This window comes from Myotis yumanensis, unplaced genomic scaffold, assembly GCF_028538775.1.
Source record: "Myotis yumanensis isolate MYYU_CA2020_CCGP unplaced genomic scaffold, mMyoYum1.0.hap1 SCAF_1, whole genome shotgun sequence".
Lineage (NCBI taxonomy): Eukaryota > Metazoa > Chordata > Mammalia > Chiroptera > Vespertilionidae > Myotis > Myotis yumanensis.
Window position 1 is genome coordinate 39,240,280 of NW_027223752.1, and position 23,123 is coordinate 39,263,402.

Consider the following 23,123-nt stretch of genomic DNA (forward strand, 5'->3'; position numbering starts at 1 on the left):
GCACCTCACTGGTGACTATTAAGGTAGTTCCACTCTGTCCCTAGCATCTAGCTCACAGTGCCTGGTCCATCAAAGGTAATCAAGAGCACATCTGAATGCATGGAGCCACTCTGCCTGGCCCACGTCCCTGTGTCCACCAGAGCTGTAGCTATCAGTGAACTTATACAAGCCACGAGGGCAGCAGCTACTTGCTGCCCTTTTAGTTAATCAAGTAGAAGGGGGAAAGCCTATTACACAGAAAATTGTTTTCTGCCCTTAATGAGATACTGTGTAGACACAGCAATGTGTTTACCTTCTCAAAGCATCTTATAAAAGTTGCTTTTATTATATTATATTGGATTTTAATTATATTAGGAAACAACCTAAAAGTTCTTTACATATTTTCCTAATTTTCTTCTTTGTCCTCCAAAGTAGGTGTGAGTCCTCTGAGCTGAAATGCTGCATCTTTTCTTAAAATGCTTTTCTCCCTCAGGTGCAAAGCAGCCTCCATCAACACATGCTGTATCTTTATGGAGGAAAAAAAAGCACACACATCTATTTGGGGAATGGCTCACGAACTTGACCATTATGGGCAGCACTTCTACTTACTTTAGCAGAATAAATCAGGATATATTCTTTTCTGTTGTTAATATAACACACCAAATAATTGCCAAATCCCCTCTTCATCTGGGACTACCTCAAGAAAAATAACAGATGTTGGAAGACGTGAAGGAAAGGTCAAGGTAATCTCAAGATCACAGAGTCGCTTGGTGCAAAACCAGAAATAGAACACCAGTATAAGAGTTTAATCTTTACTGGACTGTTTATGTTTACAGATTTAATTTTTAAATTCCTCAATTCTCCGGGCAAGTGATTAGACCAAATCTCTCACTAAACAATTTCAGATTTTAAAATTAAATATTAAACTACCATACAATCCACCTTAGACTTCATCTAAATTCTATTCTACCCTCCTCAAGACAACCACAGATGTGATGCTAATCCTGTCTCCTGCGCCCTATCTGTTTGCTGAAAAGAATGAGATGTTTTATTATGTAGTAGAAAGAACATTAAAATTCATCAGAGCTCCGAGTTGTCAGCCAATCTTCCTCTTGAGCCGTGTCTCTGAATATCCCTGGAGAAACCCTAGGGAAACTGTAAAGAGAGACGAAAGTTTACAAGACATAAAATGTCACTTGATTCATCAATAAAATGTTACTCAGGATGGTTAAATTTTTTTTTAATTACTACAAGAGACTTCAAGAACCAGAGTCATAGATGGCTGTGTCCATTATTTAAACATGTAAGGAATGTTGAAAGAATGTCAGAAGGTAGCAATCATTTGTCAAGATTTAGGTTCTGCAGATGATTTACTCCACGTTCACACACTGAAAAACCTGTTCCCTCGGCAATATTCTGCTTTTGTGCTTGTTCAGACATTATTTTTAGGATTTGCTTTGGTGTTTTTAACATGTCACATATTAGTATGTATGTATTTACTAGTGCACATACACATGTAGAAATGGTCAACCTTGCTCAGGTTATCAGCCCAGAAATGTGAAGCCAAATGGTCTTTATTTGCAACAGAACCCACTCCACCAACAGAGTTGAAATGCTGCGAGATGACTAGGATGAACAAGTAGAATCCTTAATCGGCCCTTAATGTTCCAGTGCCCCCGTGGGTTAGAAATAACTTGAGCAACAGTGAGCCTGAAGTCAGCAAGCTTTCTTTAAATAATTGCCACTACCACAGCACTTGAAATATTCTTTTATAAAGAAAAATGTACATGTGCTAGATACTATGGTAGAAGAATCTCACCAAACTGATTCCTTTTCCTGTACATACAAACTACAATTCCCAGCCTTCTTCAATATAGGTAACACCATGTGACTAGTTCTGACCAATGGAGTTTGGACAGCAGTCAAGATGACTACCTCTAAGCCTGGCCCCTTAAATATGCATTTGATTCTTAGATCCTTTTTTCCTCCTCCACTTGCAGGGCAAAAACTTTCCTTAAAGGATCTGAGATGGTCCTCAATCCCTCTGATGCTGCTAAGAAAAGAAGCTGCATGGTACCTCTCGGATACTTAGGGTGGCTCATTAGAACAGGTAACATTAATTACCTCTGCTAATACAGTGTGCCAAAAGGGGAAAGAGATTTTCCCTGAAACATCTATAAAATGTTTTCTATTCTCTTTTGTGTGTTTTGCTTTGAGGACATCAGCCATGCTTTCACTGCTGTGAAGGTGTCTGATCATCATAGCCCTGCCCCACTACTCCTTCTTTGCTGCAACAAGGCCTCATAAACTTATTGGAACTGGGTACACATAGAGGCTCCAGAAAAGAGCCTCTCTGATGAGCAATTACCTGCACTTTTTTACAGGAATACCTGTTTTGCTTTCTCAGACTCGTCATCAGATGCAACTTAGTTATTTTGGGTGATTTTTGCATTTATATAGTTCCTCACTTATCCAATATTCTTAATTTAAATTCAACACTTAAGCATTTGAGTTGATATACATTGATGTATATACATGTTCAACATAAAAGCCTACAGCACCCTAAAACCAAAATAAGATATATGGATCATAAATGTAATGCTTGTAGTTCTAATATACACGTCTGCCGTTGGTATGGTTTTTGTATATACTAAAATAAGTAATATCATTCGGGCTCATAAAATGTGCATGTTGATACTGCAAAACTGTAGCTTTTTTAACATAAAAAATGTCACACATATACATATAAGCCATCTGCTTAAACTTTATTGACAAAACCAGTAGCAGCAGTTTTACAAAATTGGAATGATTTTCAGTTTTGAACAATCGTGAGTTCAGTTGCAGCAGACATTTTGTACAAACTGGGACTAATGCTTCTTCCGTGTTTCTGTTTTAAACAAAAAGCAATTAGAATTTATCCTCATGCATGTAAATATCTAATACAGAAATAGTTTGGGAGCTGCATAAAATATGCTTCCAAAATCATTGTGAGACTGAACATCTGCCTTAAGCACTATTTGTATAAAAAAGACAGTGTAATTCTTCTAATTACGAATTTATTCTTTATCACAGGTAAACAATTTTCTATTTTCTAACATATTTCCAAGGGCGATCTAAAACAACAGTATCACCATGAAATATTTCACTGACTTGCCCAATTAAAATGCAAGACCGAACAGTGCAACAGTAATACACTAAAACGATTGTTATGAAACCTTGAACATTACAAAAAGCTGAAAGGTACTCCAGTTTTTAAGTTTAACAGTTAAAATGTTTTCCAAACCTTTCCCTATATAATAATTATTCACCAGTGAAAGTAATTTTAGAAATGGAGTGAGTCATTACATTCTATCGCTGTTTGTTCAGGTAAGAGCTACAGATGCATTCATGCTTCTGAAGCAAGAGACACCATTAGTCAATAAGTCATCCTGTGAGAAGCATAAGGACACCTGCATGGAATGTTTCAGAACTTTCTAAAATTCGAGTTCAACCCTTTGGAGGAGAAAATGTTTTCTGTTTCTTTCTTGAACCTCTGGACCATCTAGGGGTGGAAACCTAAAAGGGTTCTCTGCTGGAAACCTTTTAAGAGGAACTATGACCGCAGCCAGGTCTGAAAATGCCCATTAAACAAAGGGAGAAGTTTGGTGCAGCTCCTACCTTACAACTAAGTCTGGCTTTAACAACGAATTTGACCAGGAATGCCATCCAGTGACTTAGTCACCTAAAGGAAAAGCAGATTTTTTACTAAACCGTGTTATGCTAAACTGTCCTCATAGGTGAAATCCATAAAACTATTGACCACCATTCACAACCACCATCAACCCAGGACAGTCTGGGACATAGAAATTACTCATTCAAATAAACATGGAATAGAAAAGGCACAGGCTCACATTAAGAAATATTCAGCATCCAGCTGTGAGTAGAACAGAAACACAAAGCACACTCCCTGCTAAGAGCAGTGTGCTTGCTCCATGTGGGGTGAAATCTCCCGAAAATACTTACATATGTTCAAAATGAATGAATCATTCACATTTACATTTTTAATGCAAGCTCTTCAAGGACACCCATCAAAAGTTGAGCTATAATGGAAAACCAATAAAATATTTTAAAACAACAGAGTTGCACACAGTATGCATATGGGGAAACATAAATGTGTGAATGTGAACAACTGTTTCGGATGCCATATGAAGACCCAAAAAAGAAAAAAAAAAAAGAAATCGAGAAAGTCAGATTTATCTTGTACTATGAACACAAAATATTGTTATGAAATCTTGGATGTACCTTGGAAGTATATTTTTACTTTCTTTCTGGGAGAAAATAAATGGTATTTAGGACGAAAGGATGATGTGGGTGAGGAAAGTCACCTGGAGCAGGGAGATATGGAGAAGCCTGATTTTTCAAAAGAAAAATAATACATTGATTGGAGGACCTTTTTTGGTGGGGGAGGCATCTTTCCAAATACTGTATCTAAATCCCACTTTATGAAAAAAAAAAAGCTACTTAATTGAATACTTCCCTGTACTCAACATTAAATTGTTCTAAAAAGAGAAAAAAGAAAAGTCTCAAAAAGATTGGCAAGCCTGCTGAAAAGATGGGTTTTCATCTGTGGTCTGGGTGTCTGAACAAAAGAATTAGCACCTATTGTCAGAGGTGGAATGGCTAAAGACCATGCCAATGTAACTTTTAGTCAAATTACTAACATTCTGTGAATATAGCTCCATGATTGGCAGAGATCTAAAAGTGTCAATTACTTTGCGATAGCAACATAAAGAAATGATTTGACCTTAAAATAAAAATGATAAAATGTCTTACAGTCTTCAAAAACTCTTAATTCTGCAAAGTATGTTTCCATCTATGACCTTGTCATGCGACATGGTGGGGACGCAGAGTGTTTTAGTATATTAATGAAGGAATGAATGAATCTTATTCTTGCAACAATCTGGAGAAAATAAATGAAATAAGTATCACTATTTCTACCTGACAGATACCCAAATGAATGCTTGAAGAACCCGTGACTTTCATTTTAGAGCTCATTAGGGAAAGATTTGGTACTGGAACACAGTCCTCATTAATTCTAATCTAATAGAATATTCTATCCACAACTGCACCTTCATCTGCAGTAACACCAGGTTCCACAAGTTGTTGCAGCTACAAAGCCAAGGACAGTCGGTACACATGTAAATAATGTCAAAATGTTCATCAGATATTGATTGCCCGTCAGGCCTCCCCATTCACCCAGTGTGATTATCACTGTGATCACTGCAACATCCATCCACTTGCTCCTTCAGCCTCTGTATTATCATGGGTCATCCTCCACTCGGAATTCAGAGCTGCCCTATGAGCCAGATGCTTACATACCACTTTCAAATTTGTACAATTGACGATGACAGGGCACAGTCACAAAGCTTCCTTTCTCTGGGCAACCGTGGGAAGTCATATAAACCAGTAACAGAAGGTGCTTTTCTATCATGAAGAAGTAATAACACAATTAGCACTTTTTATCAACGCACACTTGAATCACTGCTCAGCAACAGAAAACACAACAGAGTCACTAAACTTGGGAATCCCATCTCAGAGCCTACAGAATGTTCTCTGTTTAGATTCCATTTGGAGGGGAAAAGGCTTAGATAGGTTAACATAAATCATGAAATTGTGATTTCATTAATCTCCTCACATGTAAAGCAAGCCCAATATCAGGTGAAATAGATTCCAGATCGGAAGTTGCTCCATTTTATTTGATGAATCACATGAATCAATCCAGCTATTTTTCTTGAGAACATGCACGGGAACAAAATGTACCATAGCAATTAGAACTGCAAACAAAGGTAAATAAACAAACGGATATAACCAGATAATGAGATATTATTCAGCACTAAAAAGAAATGAGCTATCAAGCCATGAAAAGACATGGAGGAAGCTTAAAGGCATATTAGTAAGCGAAAGAAGCCAATCTGAAAAGACTATATACTGTGTGATTCCTTCTGGAAAAGGCAAAACCATGAAAACAGTAAGAAGATCAGATTGGTGGTCGCCAAGGGTTGGGAGAGGGATGGATAGACAAAGCACACAGGATTTTTAGGGTAGTGAAACACCAAGAATGAAACCAAAGCTAAACTAGGTGGTAATAATGTGTCAGTGTAGGTTCAGAGATAGTAACAAACACACCCACCCTGGTGTGGGATGTTGGTAGAGGCGGAAGTTGTGCAGGTGTGGATGTAGCTCTATAGAAACTCTCTGCACTTTCCACTCAATTTTGCTGTGAACATGAAATAGCTCAAAGAATTAAAGTTATTAAAAATTTAAAAAGTAAAGAGATCGCAAAATTACCATCATGCTTTTTCCTGAAAATATAGGTCAAATCTTATTCCAATGAATGTTATTACACAAATTCCTCAGTCACAAGAAAGTGTGCAATACTAACTTATTCATAAACTTAAAATCTGCAATAAAATTAAATTTTAAAATTCTGAAAAAGTCTTTGTATTTCATAGTAAAGTTTAATTTGTAGCTGCATTTGTATGGTGGCAGAACAAAAGACTGCATTATAATTTGGTGTAGTTGTGAATTAACAAAGATTATTATGGGTCACAGGAAAAGGTGGCAAAATTAATAAGTTTTGTTCAAGTTGCCAATTACAAGGAACTTGACAAAGAAACTCTTAAAAGAGATATCTGGACAGAGAATGGGAATATATTTATACAGGACAGCATACATGAAAATATTATTTTAGTGTACATGTTCCTCATCAATCCGTTCTTATTGGCAGCCTTCTGATATATTTTGCCAAACATCAGGTCTTCATCAAATAAGAGATGTGAATTTTTTATTATGGGTTGTCCACTGAACAACACTAAAAAATTGTCTTCAGTAAGAATTTTTAGGACATTAAAGATTCTGATTTAACTCACATGGACTGAGACATGTTCAGTAGATATTTGAGGTAAGTTTTTATGATATCAAAAATTATAAGCAATAAATCCATTGGCAAAACTTCTATTTTTGTCTCCTGCTATAAAACCAAAACCGTTAAGAGTTAGATTCAGGCAGGTTTAAATGGTTTGAGACCAAAAAACAATTATTGGTCAATTATTGGTCAACCTGCCAAGGTAGGGACAATTCCAATGTTGACTTTTACCTATGTCATCGGGATGCCCTAAATATTTTTAGTGCATAATATCTAAGGCAATTTCATCAGGACACAGAAAAGTAAGCAGGGTTCTTTGTTCACACCATCACCCCTTTATCTGGTAGCTACTGTCTCCAGTTCACTTAAAGAGTAAAAGGTAGCAATGCCTTTCAACTATCAAAACACAGAGCTTACAAAAACGGTGTCATATTTGTTTGTATACACCTAGCATTCCAGGGTCTAACTCACTTCCTTGAAAAGGTGATTTAATATACAATTGTAAACATAAAAAATACTAAACACCTAACTTCTATTTCGTGCCATAACTCATTTCATTACTGGAATGGGATGCTACATTGCTTCCTTCAGATGCAAAGCACATCTCTTTATTTTGAAGGGAACCATAGACTGACACAAAAGTGTATTTCTTAACTAGAAGCAGAAATACATTTAACGGGGGGGGGGGGGGGCGGGGGGGGCGGGAGGATAGAAACCATTACAGAAGTACGTTAAGCCAAAAAGTAAAGGATAATAAAAGATCTTATTGTTTACCTAGAGGACTTATCAGGATCTAGTTGTGTGTGCTTTTTGAAAAAAGGAATATTTAGAAACAAAAATGATTGCTGAACTCAAACTATTTTACACATCTGCTATTCTCCAGCCCCTAGCCCAGAGTCTGGGGTATAATAATACTTAATAAATATTCTTTGATTCTGTTTCACATAAACTAAAATAATAAAAAATAGCAAGTAGATACTTTAAGGGGAAAATGAAGTAAACAAAAATAATGCATAAATATGGTGATACTGATAGGAAGGCAGCCACTTCACATCCTCAAAATGGAATAGGTTGCCCAGCTGGCATGGCTCAGTGGTTAAGCATCAACCTATAAAGTAGGAGGTCAAGGCACATGCCCGGTTTGCGGGCTCAATCCCCAGTCGGGAGCATGCAGGAGGCAGCCGATCAATGATTCTCTCTCATCGTTGATGTTCCTCTCTCCTCTCCTCTCCCTCTCTGAAATAAATTTTAAACAATATTTTTTTAAATGGAATTGGTAACATTGACATGAAATAAACAGCATAAGTGAGCAACAGAGAGCAGGGAGCAACATTCTGCTGGTGGTTTTATTCTAGGAGGTCCGCAGGCCTCCGTGACTGCCTCTGCGATTGTTCTGTGAAGCCTCGGCTGTTTCACAGGTTCCACAGTGGCCACAAATATAGCTGATCCTTGTCTGTGCATCTAGGACATTGCTTTGTGACTCAAGGGAAACACAAACAGTCAAAGCCCTATGAGAGAGGGAACTCACTCAAAGCCTGCAGACATCCCCAGGCACCTAACCAAAGCCCGGGCAGCAACACTCCAGAGAAAATCTTGTATGATACAGAGAAAAATCAATGTGGAAACAAGTCCAAAGGGGCAGAGGACGGGCCCAGTGTTGTTGATTCTGTTTGGAGGTTACATATAAAATATTAGACTTAGAAGGAACTTTATGAAGGCCCTCCGTTCTCCTGTAGACAGAACCCACAACTAATGCAGATGTTTCTATTTTTAAAAACTTCCAAAGATGATGAGTCTGTGATCTCCTTGGTGATGCCCCTTCCAACATGACCAAGGATTACTTCAAGTCTCGGGATTCCTAGATGTTTTCTCCAATAAATACAGTCAATATATTTTATCTCTTTCTAATAACCCATAACAGGGAAGTCTACTTTTTATGGCACATGATTAGACTAATTGAACAATTATATGTTGTCAAGCACTGCTAGTGTTATTATGATGACTAATGCTTCCATGTGTTGTCACAGCCCAAAAAAAGATATTAAGTTCTGAGCTATCCCAAAGAGCATGGTGCTAGACACAAGAAAATTCAATTAATACATTTTTAGTTAATTCAAAACAACCTTCATATAATTCTCCTTATATCTTAGTTGAACTCTCTCCACCTTGATTCAGGTGGAATCTCTGACTCTGCCCAGTTGGTCAAGAAAAGAAGGAGTGCATTGTCCTCGTGGCAAGGACTCATGTCCTGGATAGCTGTTACTAGAAATCACTCTAAAGTCTTCTCAACTCCCCACCAACCCCTTTAACTTCCCTACATGTTGAGTTATTCCAGACTAAAACCCCTTCCTCATATTTCACCTGAATTGGGAAGCCCAGAACTTGAAACAGCATGTTGGCAATTTAGCAATATTGGGAATATAGCCTTACACGTCCCCATCCCACAAGTAGACCATGACAGGCTCATGGCGCCTGGTTATGCTAAATTTGAGGAGATTCATTATTGACCACTTATTTAGATCAAAGGTCCACAAAGCTTTTTTTCTAAATCCTCAGGAAACTCGCCTCTTTACTCAAAGTTTGAACACTTGATCACAACTGAACATACTTTCTGTTCTATCACTAAGTCACTCTTAAAACGTTTCAAAAAGAAGTATCAACTCTAATAAAATTCATTTCATTAAATCTCTTAAGGGAAACAGTGATAAATAATTGGTCCTGAATAGAATTTTCCAGTCTAACCAGTTCAGTGAGTTTTGATAGCTGCATTATTATATCATTTAAAAATTTTGCCTATAAGGAAATAGTATGGATGTATAATATCGGCCAAAAAAAAAAAAAAGTGAGTGTTACCTGTTTTGAGAAGAGTGTCAGTATAGTGCCACACCACTCATTTTAGTTTTTCAGATCAAAGTTGAAACATGTCTGCAAATTGCCCTCTTCGCCAATTCTTTTGATGGTGACAAGATGCTCTGTCCAGGTACAATAGAGAAGAGCTGGGGACAAGGAGAGGCCTTATGTGTGATTTGTTAAGATGTGCATACAAGCACTAAAATTTTGCATCTCCTTGAGACGGGGGAGGAGGGGCAAAAAAACAAAGATTTTGTTATTATACCTCATAGGGGATTTATTAAGGCTCAAATCCTCCATACACAGGCTATCGCTTCTAAGGTTGCCCCAGTAGGACTTCCTTTCTTTACAAATTCAGACTAGCTCCATGAGCCTATCCTTTTAAAAGTATCTGGACATTTTTAGTTTTCCTCTCATGTTACCATTACTTTCACTAGAAATAGAAACAAATCTTAAATGCTTTTTTTTTTCCTTTTTAAAGCATGATTGCGAGGGGGGAATATGGAATGCTTACTATATGCCAGACTGTGCGGTTAATTCTTTAATGTCTTTTTCAAAACTTTATGAGGTAGATATTATTTCCATTTTCCAGTCGAAGAAAGAGGGACACAGGCTGGATAAGTAATTTTCAGAAGGCTACACAGTTAGCAGAGCTCCACCCAAGCCCAGGCTAAGACCACAGCCTGTGCCAACTCCTCTGGGTTGTGTTAGACCAGCCTCATTTCCCTCAACTTTGTTTTCCAGAATTCTGCAAGATGTGAAAAAAGTGATAGCTGGTTAGCCTGAAATGTCTTCTGGATTCTTAGTTTACTCTTCTTGACTCTATGCTGGTAGACACTGAAGTTCTCCAACTTATTAATTCTTTCATTCTTCCATGCATATGATATAGGATTGTTTGGTTTTTTATGGCTTGCATAGCTTTTTTTCTTTGGAATAAAATAATGACTTTTTCAGGGCAAAATACTTTTGCCACTTCAGGATTATCTATCAGTTACTTTTGTTGTGAATCAAACAGAGTGGAACGTATGTTCTTTAGTCACGGTTTCCTCAAAGTTAAGTGGAAATGATGCCCCATGAGCTTTGTTGTCATTTCCTTATTATTAAATAATATGCCTTCATTTGGTGTTAGGTCATCTACAAGTAATCATTTCCTCCTCAGTTATCTGATCTTAATGTACTAAGTCCTCTGTTGCAAAAGGATAGCCAGGCTTAGGGGGAATCCACAAGTCAAAGTCCACAATGAACCATAATTTAATCAATTCACTGGCTATCAGAGAAGCTCTTTCACGTAACCTGATAGTAATTTCAGCTTAAATAATGCTTCACTTGAAAAGAAAAGAGTTTTGATTCTCAGATAAGACGGTCTTAGTGCAGCCAGGATGTACAGCACAGTTACTGCCCAAGAGGCATCAACAAGTTGTAAAATATTGCGCAAGCTGCCTGAAGCACCTAGCACTACAGAGGAACTCAACACTTGAGGTCAATTATTGTCTTTGAAGGAGGAGCAGCGTGAACGAGTGACAGTGCACTACCATACTCTCTTTTCCCCTTGAAATCGTGGTGAGGATTCTTTCTCAAACTTCGTACAGGGAGAATGCTGAGTGTAATACATCTAACGGCATTACAAGTACTTCTGTTAGGGAGGCAAGGCCTCCCTCACAGTTATGCAACATCAGCAAAGACGGTCCCAAACAACTGAGCATCACACTGGGACTCAGTGAAGGGGTCAGTAGTGAGAGAGCAGGTGCTCAGCTGCCTGGTGAATGGCCCATTTACAAACCCAACAGTAGTCAGAGGGTAGCAGGGAGCGCAAGAGCAGCCACCGTGATGGGCAAAACCAGCACTTCACAATTCAGTATGAACTCATGCCCCGCAAGAAGGCACACCAGAGGGCCAATTTCCATAAACCCAGTGTATGCATCTCTCTCAACAATCTTATTTACAAAGCACCTCTTCAGGAAAAATCATGGCGAGAATAACTGGTGCTTCCTCAATTGCAATGTCCCTGTGAGATATTAGTTATGAGCTAGATATGTAAGAGCAGCTTTTTTACTTCAGAACCAACAAATTATCTCTCCTAACTCCTTTGAAAAGCAAATGTAGATGTAAAAGCTCGAGTGAAAAACATGTGAAATACATCATGTCTAGACTGCCAAGAAAACCAGGGAGTTTAAGTGCACAAAATCGAAAGATCTTAGTAAACCAGAATTTCAAATCAATGTAAAAAAAAAAAAAAATCCAGCCTCAGATTTTCATGTGTCTTGTCATTAGCATTTTATATATGTGCATCAGCGTTAGGGTGGATGCTGCTGCCTATTAAAGGCGTGCATACATCCCACATGGTGAGTAGCACCAACATTGTAAAATTATAAACACTAAAAGTGCTTTTCAGGCATCTCTTCCCTTCAGATGCTGCACATTCCTGCAACTGTATGTCCTGGGCAGACCACTGGGAAGCAGATCACACACACAGATACCTTCACTACACCAGCAGAAACCCTTACAAAGGGGTGGGTCCAGGCAGCAGACTAAGAAGTGGAGGTGATTCCTGGTCACCGTGAGCAGATGGATGCAGCGAAACATAGGGCAGGAGAATATGAGTGGGGGAGGGGAGGGGAGGGGATCCAGGACTGTCTGTCCAATATATGCAGATTTTTTCAAATGTAAATTATAAAGTGAATGCTGCTTTTATGTGACTGCATAAAGGCAGGCATAACAAGGCTGCTCTACTTCCCTTTAAACACAAGCACATAAAGAGAGTAAGGGATGTGAAAAGCCAATTCTTCGTGCCGCTACTTAATCAATTGCACTCAGTTCTGCTCGATGACACAGCCACACTGCAAAGACCACTCAGCAGTTAATGGATATAATGTTGGAAAAGCACTTTGAGGTCTTCCCAAGGAAGACAGGGGGTAAAAACCCAGAAGGGCACGGTTTTATTACTTAGTAACTGAAAGGCATGACATGTGAAACTCCTGTGACCTGAAAAGAAATGAAGATATTAATTTATTTTGCTTATTCTGATTATTCTACACGAAAGCACTTCTTTCCAACGTTGGAACGGGAAAGCATGGTAGGGTAATACTCTGCCCTAGGCTGGTCTTGTCGGGATAACCATCACAGGCTGTAAGGAATAAATATGTTCTGCCAGTGTTACAGCCTACGTTTACAATCTGTCCAAATGTAGAGCTGAGGAGGAGTTATGTGTTTTTAACTGTATACATCCATCACTAGCTATCGCTCTTCCCACAGACAGCAAGAAGTCAACAGCCGAACACAAAAGCTAAAAATAAGTGCCTGGGCAATTGCTCGGAAGCGCTGCACACGGGCGCAGTGTGACAGGTACACACATTCCTTCCCTTTTTCTGTGACAGCCGATTTAAAGTAATTGAAATTAAGGGCTCAGATCTAAGAAAAAAATGAAATAAACATGCACTGCACAGATATGTAAAAGTCAGTTGGAAGTAAAATTTCATGCTCATAACCACACAACGTCACTGTTCCAAATGGCACGTGCCCAGAGGCAGGCAGTGACTATCACATGTTGCTGCAAATGCCATGAAATATGACAATTATAGGCACATCAAATGCTGCAAGAAAGATTTAGTGTCATTCCACACAAGCTGGAAATATTTCTCCACTCACCGGTATTTTAACACATTCATTTCTAGGAGTCCGTCGAATCGACACTATTAAAGACCCACTGTTTACAATTTACTATGCTCTACCGATGGAAAATATTGCATAAGAAGTATGGTTCACATGCAGGTGTACATTCAAAATATATGTCTGAATATGTCGTTGCATATAGAAAAAAGTATAATGTAAAAGGAAAACACTAGATTCAGAAAAATCAATAAATCCATGACTTAACTAGGTAGTTTTGGTTTTCCTCTCATTCTGCAAGAATTTATTAGGTGAGAAAAAGAGCATAAAAACCTTGGAAGTTACAAGTTTGAAATATATTCAAAGGAGACAAGTGGTCTTTCAACAGTCGTTTTTGAACTATTTTTTAGCTTCAAAATGATTTAGCTAACCAAACCTCATAGGAAATAACAATATATTCAATAGAAAGAGGTATTTAGTTAATACAAATTTCTTTTATAAGTGCACGTTTATGACATTTGTTTGTTAGGTAAATAAGTGAGGGGGGTTTTGAAAAAGAGAAAAATGTGAAATAGGAGACTATGGGTGACAGTTACATTCTTCTTTGAGTGTCTGACTCATTTCTGTATTTTGGAGTTTTTTGCACCATATTAAGACAATTCTGATTTATACGCGTAAGTGGTTACAAACAATAACATTTAACAGCTCCCTTGCAATCTGAGGTTACTGTTCAAGCAAACAGAAGAGAGAGCAAGAGAAGCTTCATCCCACAGCCTGAACCACCTCAATAACCTATTAACACAAATTAATTCATCATCACTGCTTGCAACTATGGTAACATTTTCCACATAGTTGACTGTATATGTAGAATTTTTTAAAAAATCACAATACTTAAATCCAATTCAAACCTTGAGAAAACCAAAGATCTCCTCTCCTCACAGCACCCCCACCCCCACCCCCCACACAGAATGTTCTAGTGGTTAGTGGAATCCAATCCCTATTTGAAAGCCTGTCTTTAAAGAGCCTGCCAGCATACACTGAATTGGTGTTAGAGGTCGACCACTAGGCTCACCAAGGGGGGTGTAGCATAGAGACACCTGTGGGCAAACCTAGGATTCGAGCAAGGTGTGCCATCTGCAGACCTGCTGGCCTTTGGTCTCCTTCATTTCCTCCCAATGGTCTTGTTCCTCCTCTCCACTACTGTTTTGACCCAGAGCAATCCAACCAATCATCTCTTTACGCTTCATAGTGCGCCTGTTATAAATGGAGATCATCAAGGTGACATCAGAGAGCTGAAAGAGGGCCACCTGGAAAACAAAGGTCTCCTTATAGACAGGATTGGGCTGACCACGTCGAATGGACGTCTTGCAGCGGAACATCTCTTGACCCACAGAATTGAGGAGAAAGAGCTTTCCATATGTATCTAAGAAAAACACACACAACAGAAATGAAAAAACATCAGTCCTTTCAGTTTTGCTGGACTAGTTGTAATATTTACATGGGCAGCAAATTTTTCTTTTTCACATACTGATCAGCATCCTTAGGCCTGGTACTTGCCGTGGGACTAACATATTTCACATGAGCAATTAAGGAAAGGGATTATTACCTGGGAAGCATCATGTTTCATGCAGCCCACTGTCGGGCACCTTGCCGATGTTCATAAGGAGCCCTACACATGCAGAGGTGTACTATATACACACACAGCCATAGATGCAATCGTGTTTATGGACATGCAGTTTTTCATTCCCATTTTACTTATGTGACAAGGTAAATGTGTAGATTTTGCTCTATACATGTTTTCCTTTCCATTGTCAAAATACTGTTTTTTGCCTGAGTTAAAGAGTCCCTTCTTTTCTCACGTGTACGTATTCTTTGGACCGTCTCATCTACTCAATGACAACTACCAACTCTGGCTTCAATGACAACTACTAAATCCATCTCTCTAGCCTAGATGTCTCTCCCAAGCTCAGGATCCAACAAATACTACATTTCTCTTCATGGACATCCCACACACATCTCACACTCATCGGGTTCCCAACTCAAACACTCGCTGTTCCACTGTTCCCCATCTCTCATAACATCATCCCCTTAATGATCCAAGTCCGTAATCAGGACTGCATTTTTTGACAAGACTGGCTTCCTTGCCCTGGTCCAGCCAGTGAATCACCAAGTATTGTCAATACTTCCCACTCGTCTCAGGATAAAATTAAATTTCTTTATATAGACTAAATACTTGGGCCCTATTTATCTTCTAGTCTTATTGCACACCACTGTTGCCTTTACAAAGTGTAATTCAACCATTTTGAACTACCGTCATCCCTCCAAACCCACCTGCTCTCTTTCCCTTTCACTTTTACACAAGTTATACATGTCCCGATACCCCAAGTGATACCCACTTTCACATGACTTCTATTCACTAGTTTGGTTTGGACATTACTTTATCCAAATTTCCTGACCACTCTCCCTCCCCACCAGACCTAGTTCAGATAACCCTCCAGTGGGTCTCATCAAAATCAAGTTTTACAGACATAGATACAGAGAACAGACTGATGGTTGCCAGAGGGGAGGAGGGTTGGAGGAGTAGGTGAAAGGTGAAGGGACTGAGAAGCACAGATTGGTAGTCACAAAGTAGGCAAGGGACCTCAAGCACAGCATAGAAAACATAGTCAACAGCATAGTAATAACCACGCATGCTACCAGGTGGGTGCTGGCAATATTGTGGGGAACACCTTGCAAAGCATATGATTGTCTAACCACTGTGCAACCCACCTGAAACTAATACAAAATAATACTGAACGTAAACTGTAATTGAAAAAAAAATTAAATCCTGTTTTAGCTTCTCTCAGCACTTTTCACCCAGTATTTCACTGCTTGTTTACTTGTCTGCAAGACTCTCAGTACCCCAGTGGTAAAAGGAGGAATTGCCTTGTTTATGATAGTATCCAATGCCTGCCCCGGGGTCTAACATGTAGCACACATTCAATAAGTATTAAGTATTTTATAATGAATGTTCATGACTAGCCAGGATGCTCAACTTTTCTTTGTTCTTTTGGTCTCAAGTTTTTCCAAACTTGCAAAATGCAGCTTGTTTGATGATCCTTGCACTAGTATGCTGTAAAATGGTAACTAGCCTCATATATTTAGTCATTTATAGAAAGGAAAGAAAATATCCAAATCACTGATATAGTCTACTACTTTTGCTAAAATTATTGAAAGGATCATTACGAAGAACATCATTCCTAAAACAATTATATTTTTAGGAAAATCACATCAATTTCTTGACTTTTTTCTTAACTACGACTTTTACCACTAACTTATATATGCTCTATTTTTAAAAAAATCCTAAATGCTAAGGTGCTTTCTAAATTCTATTGTTCTGTACATTCTGTACAGACTGAAAGCTGATTTGTGTTTACTGCTCACTTTCCCACCTAAAACCAGTCAAACTTTTTACAAGCGTAAACCCAGGTCTCTGTAATCTATGTAGAGGAGAGCATTGTAGGATGGGAAACAAACTACAACCTGCGGTGTTCTTTCTATGTTGATTTTTTCCTATCCTGGTTTGATGTGTTGTTTTATGCACTTATCCACTGAGAAACACAAGGTGTGAAATTACACTTCAGGTGGGAAAACACTTCTCTTTCTCAGACTCGGGCTCTCCACTCTTCAACTGCTTCACGGAAAAGCTATCAGCAAACCAAGGACGGGGGAATGAATTAGCATTGCTGCCTCTGTAGGGCTACATGATTCCTGAAGGAAAAGTTCAATCCAGCCACCAAACTGCACTGGGAATTCTGCTGCCAGGGTGGCAGTGGGAACTGAGTTAACCTTGCAAGCAAGGACCTGCTTATTTCACAAAGAGAGCAATTTCAAGCTTTATCCTGTCGCAAGACTGTTTTCTAGTTACGAGAAAGGCCACCTCCTACCAACCCGCCATCCCTGAATTGTAAGTGACAGGAAGAGGAAATAATAATTTCATAAACAATCCAGTCTGCGGACACCTGGCTGAAGGAAGGAAATGGTGCTGATCATTCTGGCTCACAGGGGAACCTTGATCAGCAGGAATGATGTGCTTGCTTTTCAACAACCTGACCAGAGGATCAGGGCATCCTGCTGTGTAGAAGAGTGGGGAGCAGGGCTTGGGTCTTTTGGGGTTCAGTGACTTATTCTGATGAGCACCAGTCCAAACGGATAAAGAAAGGTCCACCGAAATAAATAGACAACTTAACTGAGCTCTTTTTTAATTCTTTGAAATTGATTATACTTGTTACAAAACAACAACAAGCAATATTTTATCTTCTGATGACGAGGTAGAAAGTCTCTCAGTCTCTAGTAACTCAAAACTATGATCAAAACACGGGATGGGTCACAATCCCTGAAGTGCTGGATGCTGTTCTGCCAACTCAGTTCTCCAACTGCTCTACCTGCACTTGTGCCACATGTGCCAAAAAAAGTGTAACAGTGCAGCAGTCCCCCCTCATCTCCAGTTTTGCTTCCCATGGTTTGTTACCCATGGTCAGCCATGGTCAGAAAATGTTAAGTGAAAATTTCCAGAAATAAATGATTCATACATTTTAAATTTTTTTAAAATATATTTTATTGATTTTTTACAAAGAGGAAGGGAGAGGGATAGAGAGTTAGAAACATCGATGAGAGAGAAACATCGATCAGCTGCCTCCTGCACACCCCCTACTGGGGATGTGCCCGCAACCAAGGTACATGCCCTTGACCGGAATCAAACCTGGGACTCTTTAGTCCACAGGCTGACGCTCTATCCACTGAGCCAAACAGGTTAGGGTGATTCATACATTATAAAGTGCATGCCATTCTGAGGATCTTGATGAAATCTCCCGCCATTCCTCTCAGTTCTATGGGGGAGGTGAATCATCCCTTTGTCCCCAGTATCCAGGCTGTACACACTCCCACTGTTTGTCACTTAGAAGCCACCTGGGTTATCTGATCCACTGTTGCGATATCTCCGAGCTTGTGTTCAAGTCACCCTGGTTTTACTTAATAATGGCATATTCACATAGCTTTTATTATAGTACTAGAGGCCTGGTGCACAAAAATTTGTGCACTGGGGGGGGGGGGGGGGAAGGGGGGGTCCCTCAGCCCGGCCTGTGCCCTCTCGCAGTCTGGGACCCCTCAGGAGATAATGACCTGCTGGCTTAGGCCTGCTCCTGGGTGGCAGAGGGCAGGCCCAATCCCTAGGTGCAGCCCCTGGTGGGGCTCAGAGCAGGGCTGATTGGGGAGTTGGGGCGCCACCCCCTGTCATGCACAGAGCAGGGTGGATTGGGAGGTTGCGATGCCATCCTCAGTCATGCTCAGGATAGGGCTGATTGGGGGGTTGGGGCACCACCCCCTATCACACTCAAGGCAGGGTCAATAGGGAGGTTGCGGCGCCACCCCCTGTGATGCACAGAGCAGGGCCAATCAGGGGGTTGGGGCAGTGCCCCCCCCCCCCCGTCACGTACAGAGCAGGGCCCATCAGGGGGTTGGGGAGCTCCCCCCTGTCACTCACAGAGTAGGGCTGATAGGGGAGTTAGGGCACTGCCCCCTGTCACACACACAGCAGGGCGGATCAGGGGGTTGGGGTGCCACCCTCTATCACCCACAGAGCAGGGCCGATCAGGGGGTTGGGGCGATGCCACTGTCACACTCAGGGCAGGGCCGATAGGGAGGTTATGGCTCTACCCCGTCACACACAGAGCAGGGCCCGTGGGGGGGGGGGGGGGGGTTGGGGCGCCACCCCCTGTCACACACAGAGCAGGGCTGATCAGGGGGTTGGGACGCCACATCCTGTCATACACAGAGCCGCAGGATGATCAGGGGGTTTGGGCGCTGCACCCTGTCATGCTGATCTGGTGCCAGGAGGCCTTGCGGCTCCGCTGATCCCTGTGCTGGGAGGCATATTACCCTTTTACTATATAGGATAGAGGCCTGGGGGGCGGCTGGTTTGCCCTGAAGGGTGTCCTGGATCAGGGTGGGGGTCCCCACTGGGGTGCCTGGCCAGTCTGGGTGAGGGGCTGAGGGCTGCTTTCAGGTTGACTGAAGCTCCCAACCGCTCCTTTTTTTTTTTTTTTTCTTCTGGGCCAGCTTTAGCTCTGGCTCTAGCTCTGAGGCTTCCACTGCTGAGCGTTCTATAATCGAAACAATGTATAACTTCAGCTCTGAGATCCCAGCCAGCTATATTTGTTAGAATGTTTCAAACTGCCAGCTCAGAGGCCGGGAAGTCAGGCAGGGAACGTTGGAGTCTACAGTTCCTGGAGGAAGCAAGCCTCATGTTCGCTTCCAGCTGCCTGGCTGCCGGCCGCCATCTTGGCTGACAGTTAATTTGCATAAGGATACGCTGATTAGCCAATGGGAAGGGTAGCGGTCGTACGCCAATTACCATTTTTCTCTTTTATTAGTGTAGATATTGTTCTACTTTATTACTAATTTGTTAATCTCTTACTATGCCTAATTTATAAATTAAAATTTATCATAGACACGTGTGTATAGGAAAAACATAGTACACGTAGGGTCAGTATACTATCCATAGTTTCAGGCATCCACCAGGGAGCGTGGAACATATCCCCCGCAGTAAGGGAGGGCTCCTGCACACACATCCTCAATGTGTCCCGGCACCAAGTACATCTCTTGGAACTCAGAAGTCATTTTTCCCAAGAATCAGTGTGATACCACAGTGGCTATTTCGATAGCCCATACAAAAAGCTACCCCTTTGCAGCATGACAGTCTACCAGCTGGTACAACAAACGCAGCCTCAGGATGGGGGGCAGGGGAACCATGATATTCTGGGCATGGGAAAGGAATTTCGTCATTTGAATTTATTAACAACTATCAAACATTTTAAACATATGTAAAAGAGTAGAGGATAATAATACACATATTCAGTACCTACCCAGACTTGTAATATTTGGTATTTGTCTTATTTACTATTGATCTTTTTGCTTTTTGTTAGACTTTTATGAAATAAAATATTATGATTAAAGATAATCTTGAGTATCCCTCCTTGATCCTGTTCAACTTCTCACTTACAGGTAACTAATATCCTGGGTCTGGACTGCATCATTTGCATGTATGTGTTTATTTTAATTTTTAGTTATTGATTTTAGAGAGAGAGGAGGTGGAGAGATGGAGGGAGGAAGGGAGGGAAAGAGGGAAACATTGATTTGTTATCCCACTTATTTATGCATTCGTTGGTTGCTTTTTTTATGTGCCCTGATCTGGGATAGAACCCACAACCTTGGCATATCAGAATGACACTCTAACCAACCTAGCTACCTGGAGAACTTTCATGTATGTCTTTAGATTTTCACCCTTTAAGTAGATGTTGTTGGATTTTCACAATATAAGTAAAGATATTCAAAATATATTTAACAGTATTTTGCACATTAAAAAATATTTAACATTTTAGCTTATGTCTTCCCAAAACTTATTTTTTTCATTTGATATTAAATTTGTTATATTATCTATATTGATATATAAATCTGATTCATTTATTTTAATAAACTACAGTGTTTAATAAACTACAATGCACTTATCCCTACTTTTAATGAATGGATATTTAATTGTTTATAATAACCAAGAATTGAAAATAGTTCAGGGAATATTTTTCTATATTTCGCATTGTACCAATATTTGAGACCCTTTCTAGTATATACCCAGGAGTGAATTACTGGCTTTTATAAATTTTACGTACAGAATCATTGTTATGTTTCCTACTAGTATCTTTTCCCTACTTGTAGTTTGTCCTTTTGCTCTGTTTATAGTACAGTTTGCAGCATAAATGTTTTAAATTTTATGGTATCAAATTTATCAATGTTGTCATTTTTAGTTGATTATTTTTAAACAAAATTAAGAAATTCTACCCAAACTCAATAGTCTCCTGTATTTTCTTCTATAAGTCTTAAGAATTTGTTTTTCACGTTTGATCTTTTTTAGATATAATTGACATATAACATTGTTAGTTTCAGTGTACAACATAATAATTTTTTGTTTGTTTGTTTTTGTTTGTTTTTGTTTTTTTTATTGCTTAAAGTATTACAAAGGGTATTACATATCATATGTGTCCTTTTTTTTTCTTCCCCGCCCTTGACAATTCCCTGGCCCCCCCCACCCCCCAGTGTCTTATGTCAATTGGTTATGCTTATATGCATGCATACAAGTCCTTTGGTTGATCTCTTACCCCCCTCCCTCCTGCCCCCCAACCCTCCCCGGCCTTCCCGCTGCAGTTTGACAATCAATTTGAGGCAGCTCTGCCTCTGTATCTATTATTGTTCAAAAGTTTATAATGGTCTTTACTATCCATGAATGAGTGAGATCATGTGGTATTTTTCCTTCATTGACTGGCTTATTTCACTTAGCATAATGCTCTCCAGTTCCATCCATGCCGTTGCAAATGGTAAGAGTTCCTTCTTTTTTACAGCAGCATAGTATTCCATTGTGTAGATGTACCACAGTTTTCTAATCCATTCATCTACTGATGGGCACTTAGGCTGTTTCCAGATCTTAGCTATGGTGAATTGTGCTGCTATGAACATACGGGTGCACATATGCTTTCTGATTGGTGTTTCTGGTTTCTTGGGATATATTCCTAGAAGTGGGATCACAGGGTCAAATGGGAGTTCCATTTTTAGTTTTTTGAGGAAACTCCATACTGTCTTCCATAGTGGCTGCACCAGTCTGCATTCCCACCAGCAGTGCACGAGTGTTCCTTTTTCTCCACATCCTCTCCAGCACTTGTCATTTGTTGATTTGTTGATGATAGCCATTCTGACAGGTGTGAGATGGTACCTCATTGTTGTTTTGATTTGCATCTCTCGGATGATTAGTGACTTTGAGCATGTTTTCATATGTCTCTTGGCTTTCTGAATGTCCTCTTTTGAAAGGTGTCTATTTAGCTCCTTTGCCCATTTTTTATTGGATTGTTTATCTTCTTTTTGTTAAGTTGTAAGAGTTCCCTATAAATTTTGGAGATTAGGCCCTTATCAGATATGACGTTGGCAAATATGTTTTCCCATGCAGTGGGTTTTCTTGTTGTTTTGTTGATGGTTTCTTTTGCTGTGCAGAAGCTTTTTATTTTGATGTAGTCCCATTTGTTCATTTTCTCAACATAATAATTTGACATATGTACTAGTATATATAGTGAAACTAGAGGCCTGGTGCATGAATTCATGCATGGGTGGGGTCCCTCAGCCTGGCTGGTGATCAGGGTCGATGGGGGGGGGGGGGGGGGGGGAGCAGCTGGCTGGGGGGAGGGACCATGCAAGGTTGGCTGGCCAGGGGGAGGGACCACAGGATGTTGGCCAGCCACAGGAGGTTGGCTGTGGGAGTGCACTGACCACCAGGGGGCATCTCTTGCATTGAGCATCTGCTCCCTGGTGGTCAGTGCACATCATAACAAGCAGTCAACCAGTCATTTGGTCGTTTGGTCAGTTGGTCACTTAGACTTTTATATATATAGACTAGAGGCCCGGTGCACAAAATTTGTGCACTCTGAGGGGTGTCCCTCAGCCCAGCCTGTATCCTCTCATAGCCTGGGAGCCCTCGGGAGATGTCTGACTGATAGCTTAGGCCCAGTCCCTGTGGGGAGCAGGCCTAAGCTATCAGTCGGACATCCTTAGTGCTGCCACAGAGGCGGGAGAGGCTCCTGCCACTGCCGCTGTGCTTGCCAGCCATGATCCCGGCTTCTGGCTGGGCAGCACTCCCCCTGTGGGAGCACACTGACCACCAGGGGAAGCTCCTGCATTGAACGTCTGTCCCCTGGTGGTCAATGTGTGT

At 40.4% G+C, this 23,123-nt stretch overlaps 1 protein-coding gene across 1 annotated transcript in view; it reads right to left on the reverse strand.

Annotated features, from left to right (window-relative positions):
* Positions 1-14,318: 14,318 nt before the first annotated feature.
* The window catches only part of SYT16 (synaptotagmin 16), a 105,488-nt gene continuing 96,683 nt past the window's right edge, over positions 14,319-23,123 (reverse strand). The window contains exon 7 of the mRNA XM_070418782.1: positions 14,319-14,762. Coding sequence (XP_070274883.1) covers positions 14,449-14,762 — 314 coding nt within the window. The 3' untranslated portion in view covers positions 14,319-14,448. The remainder of the gene's footprint in view (positions 14,763-23,123) is intronic.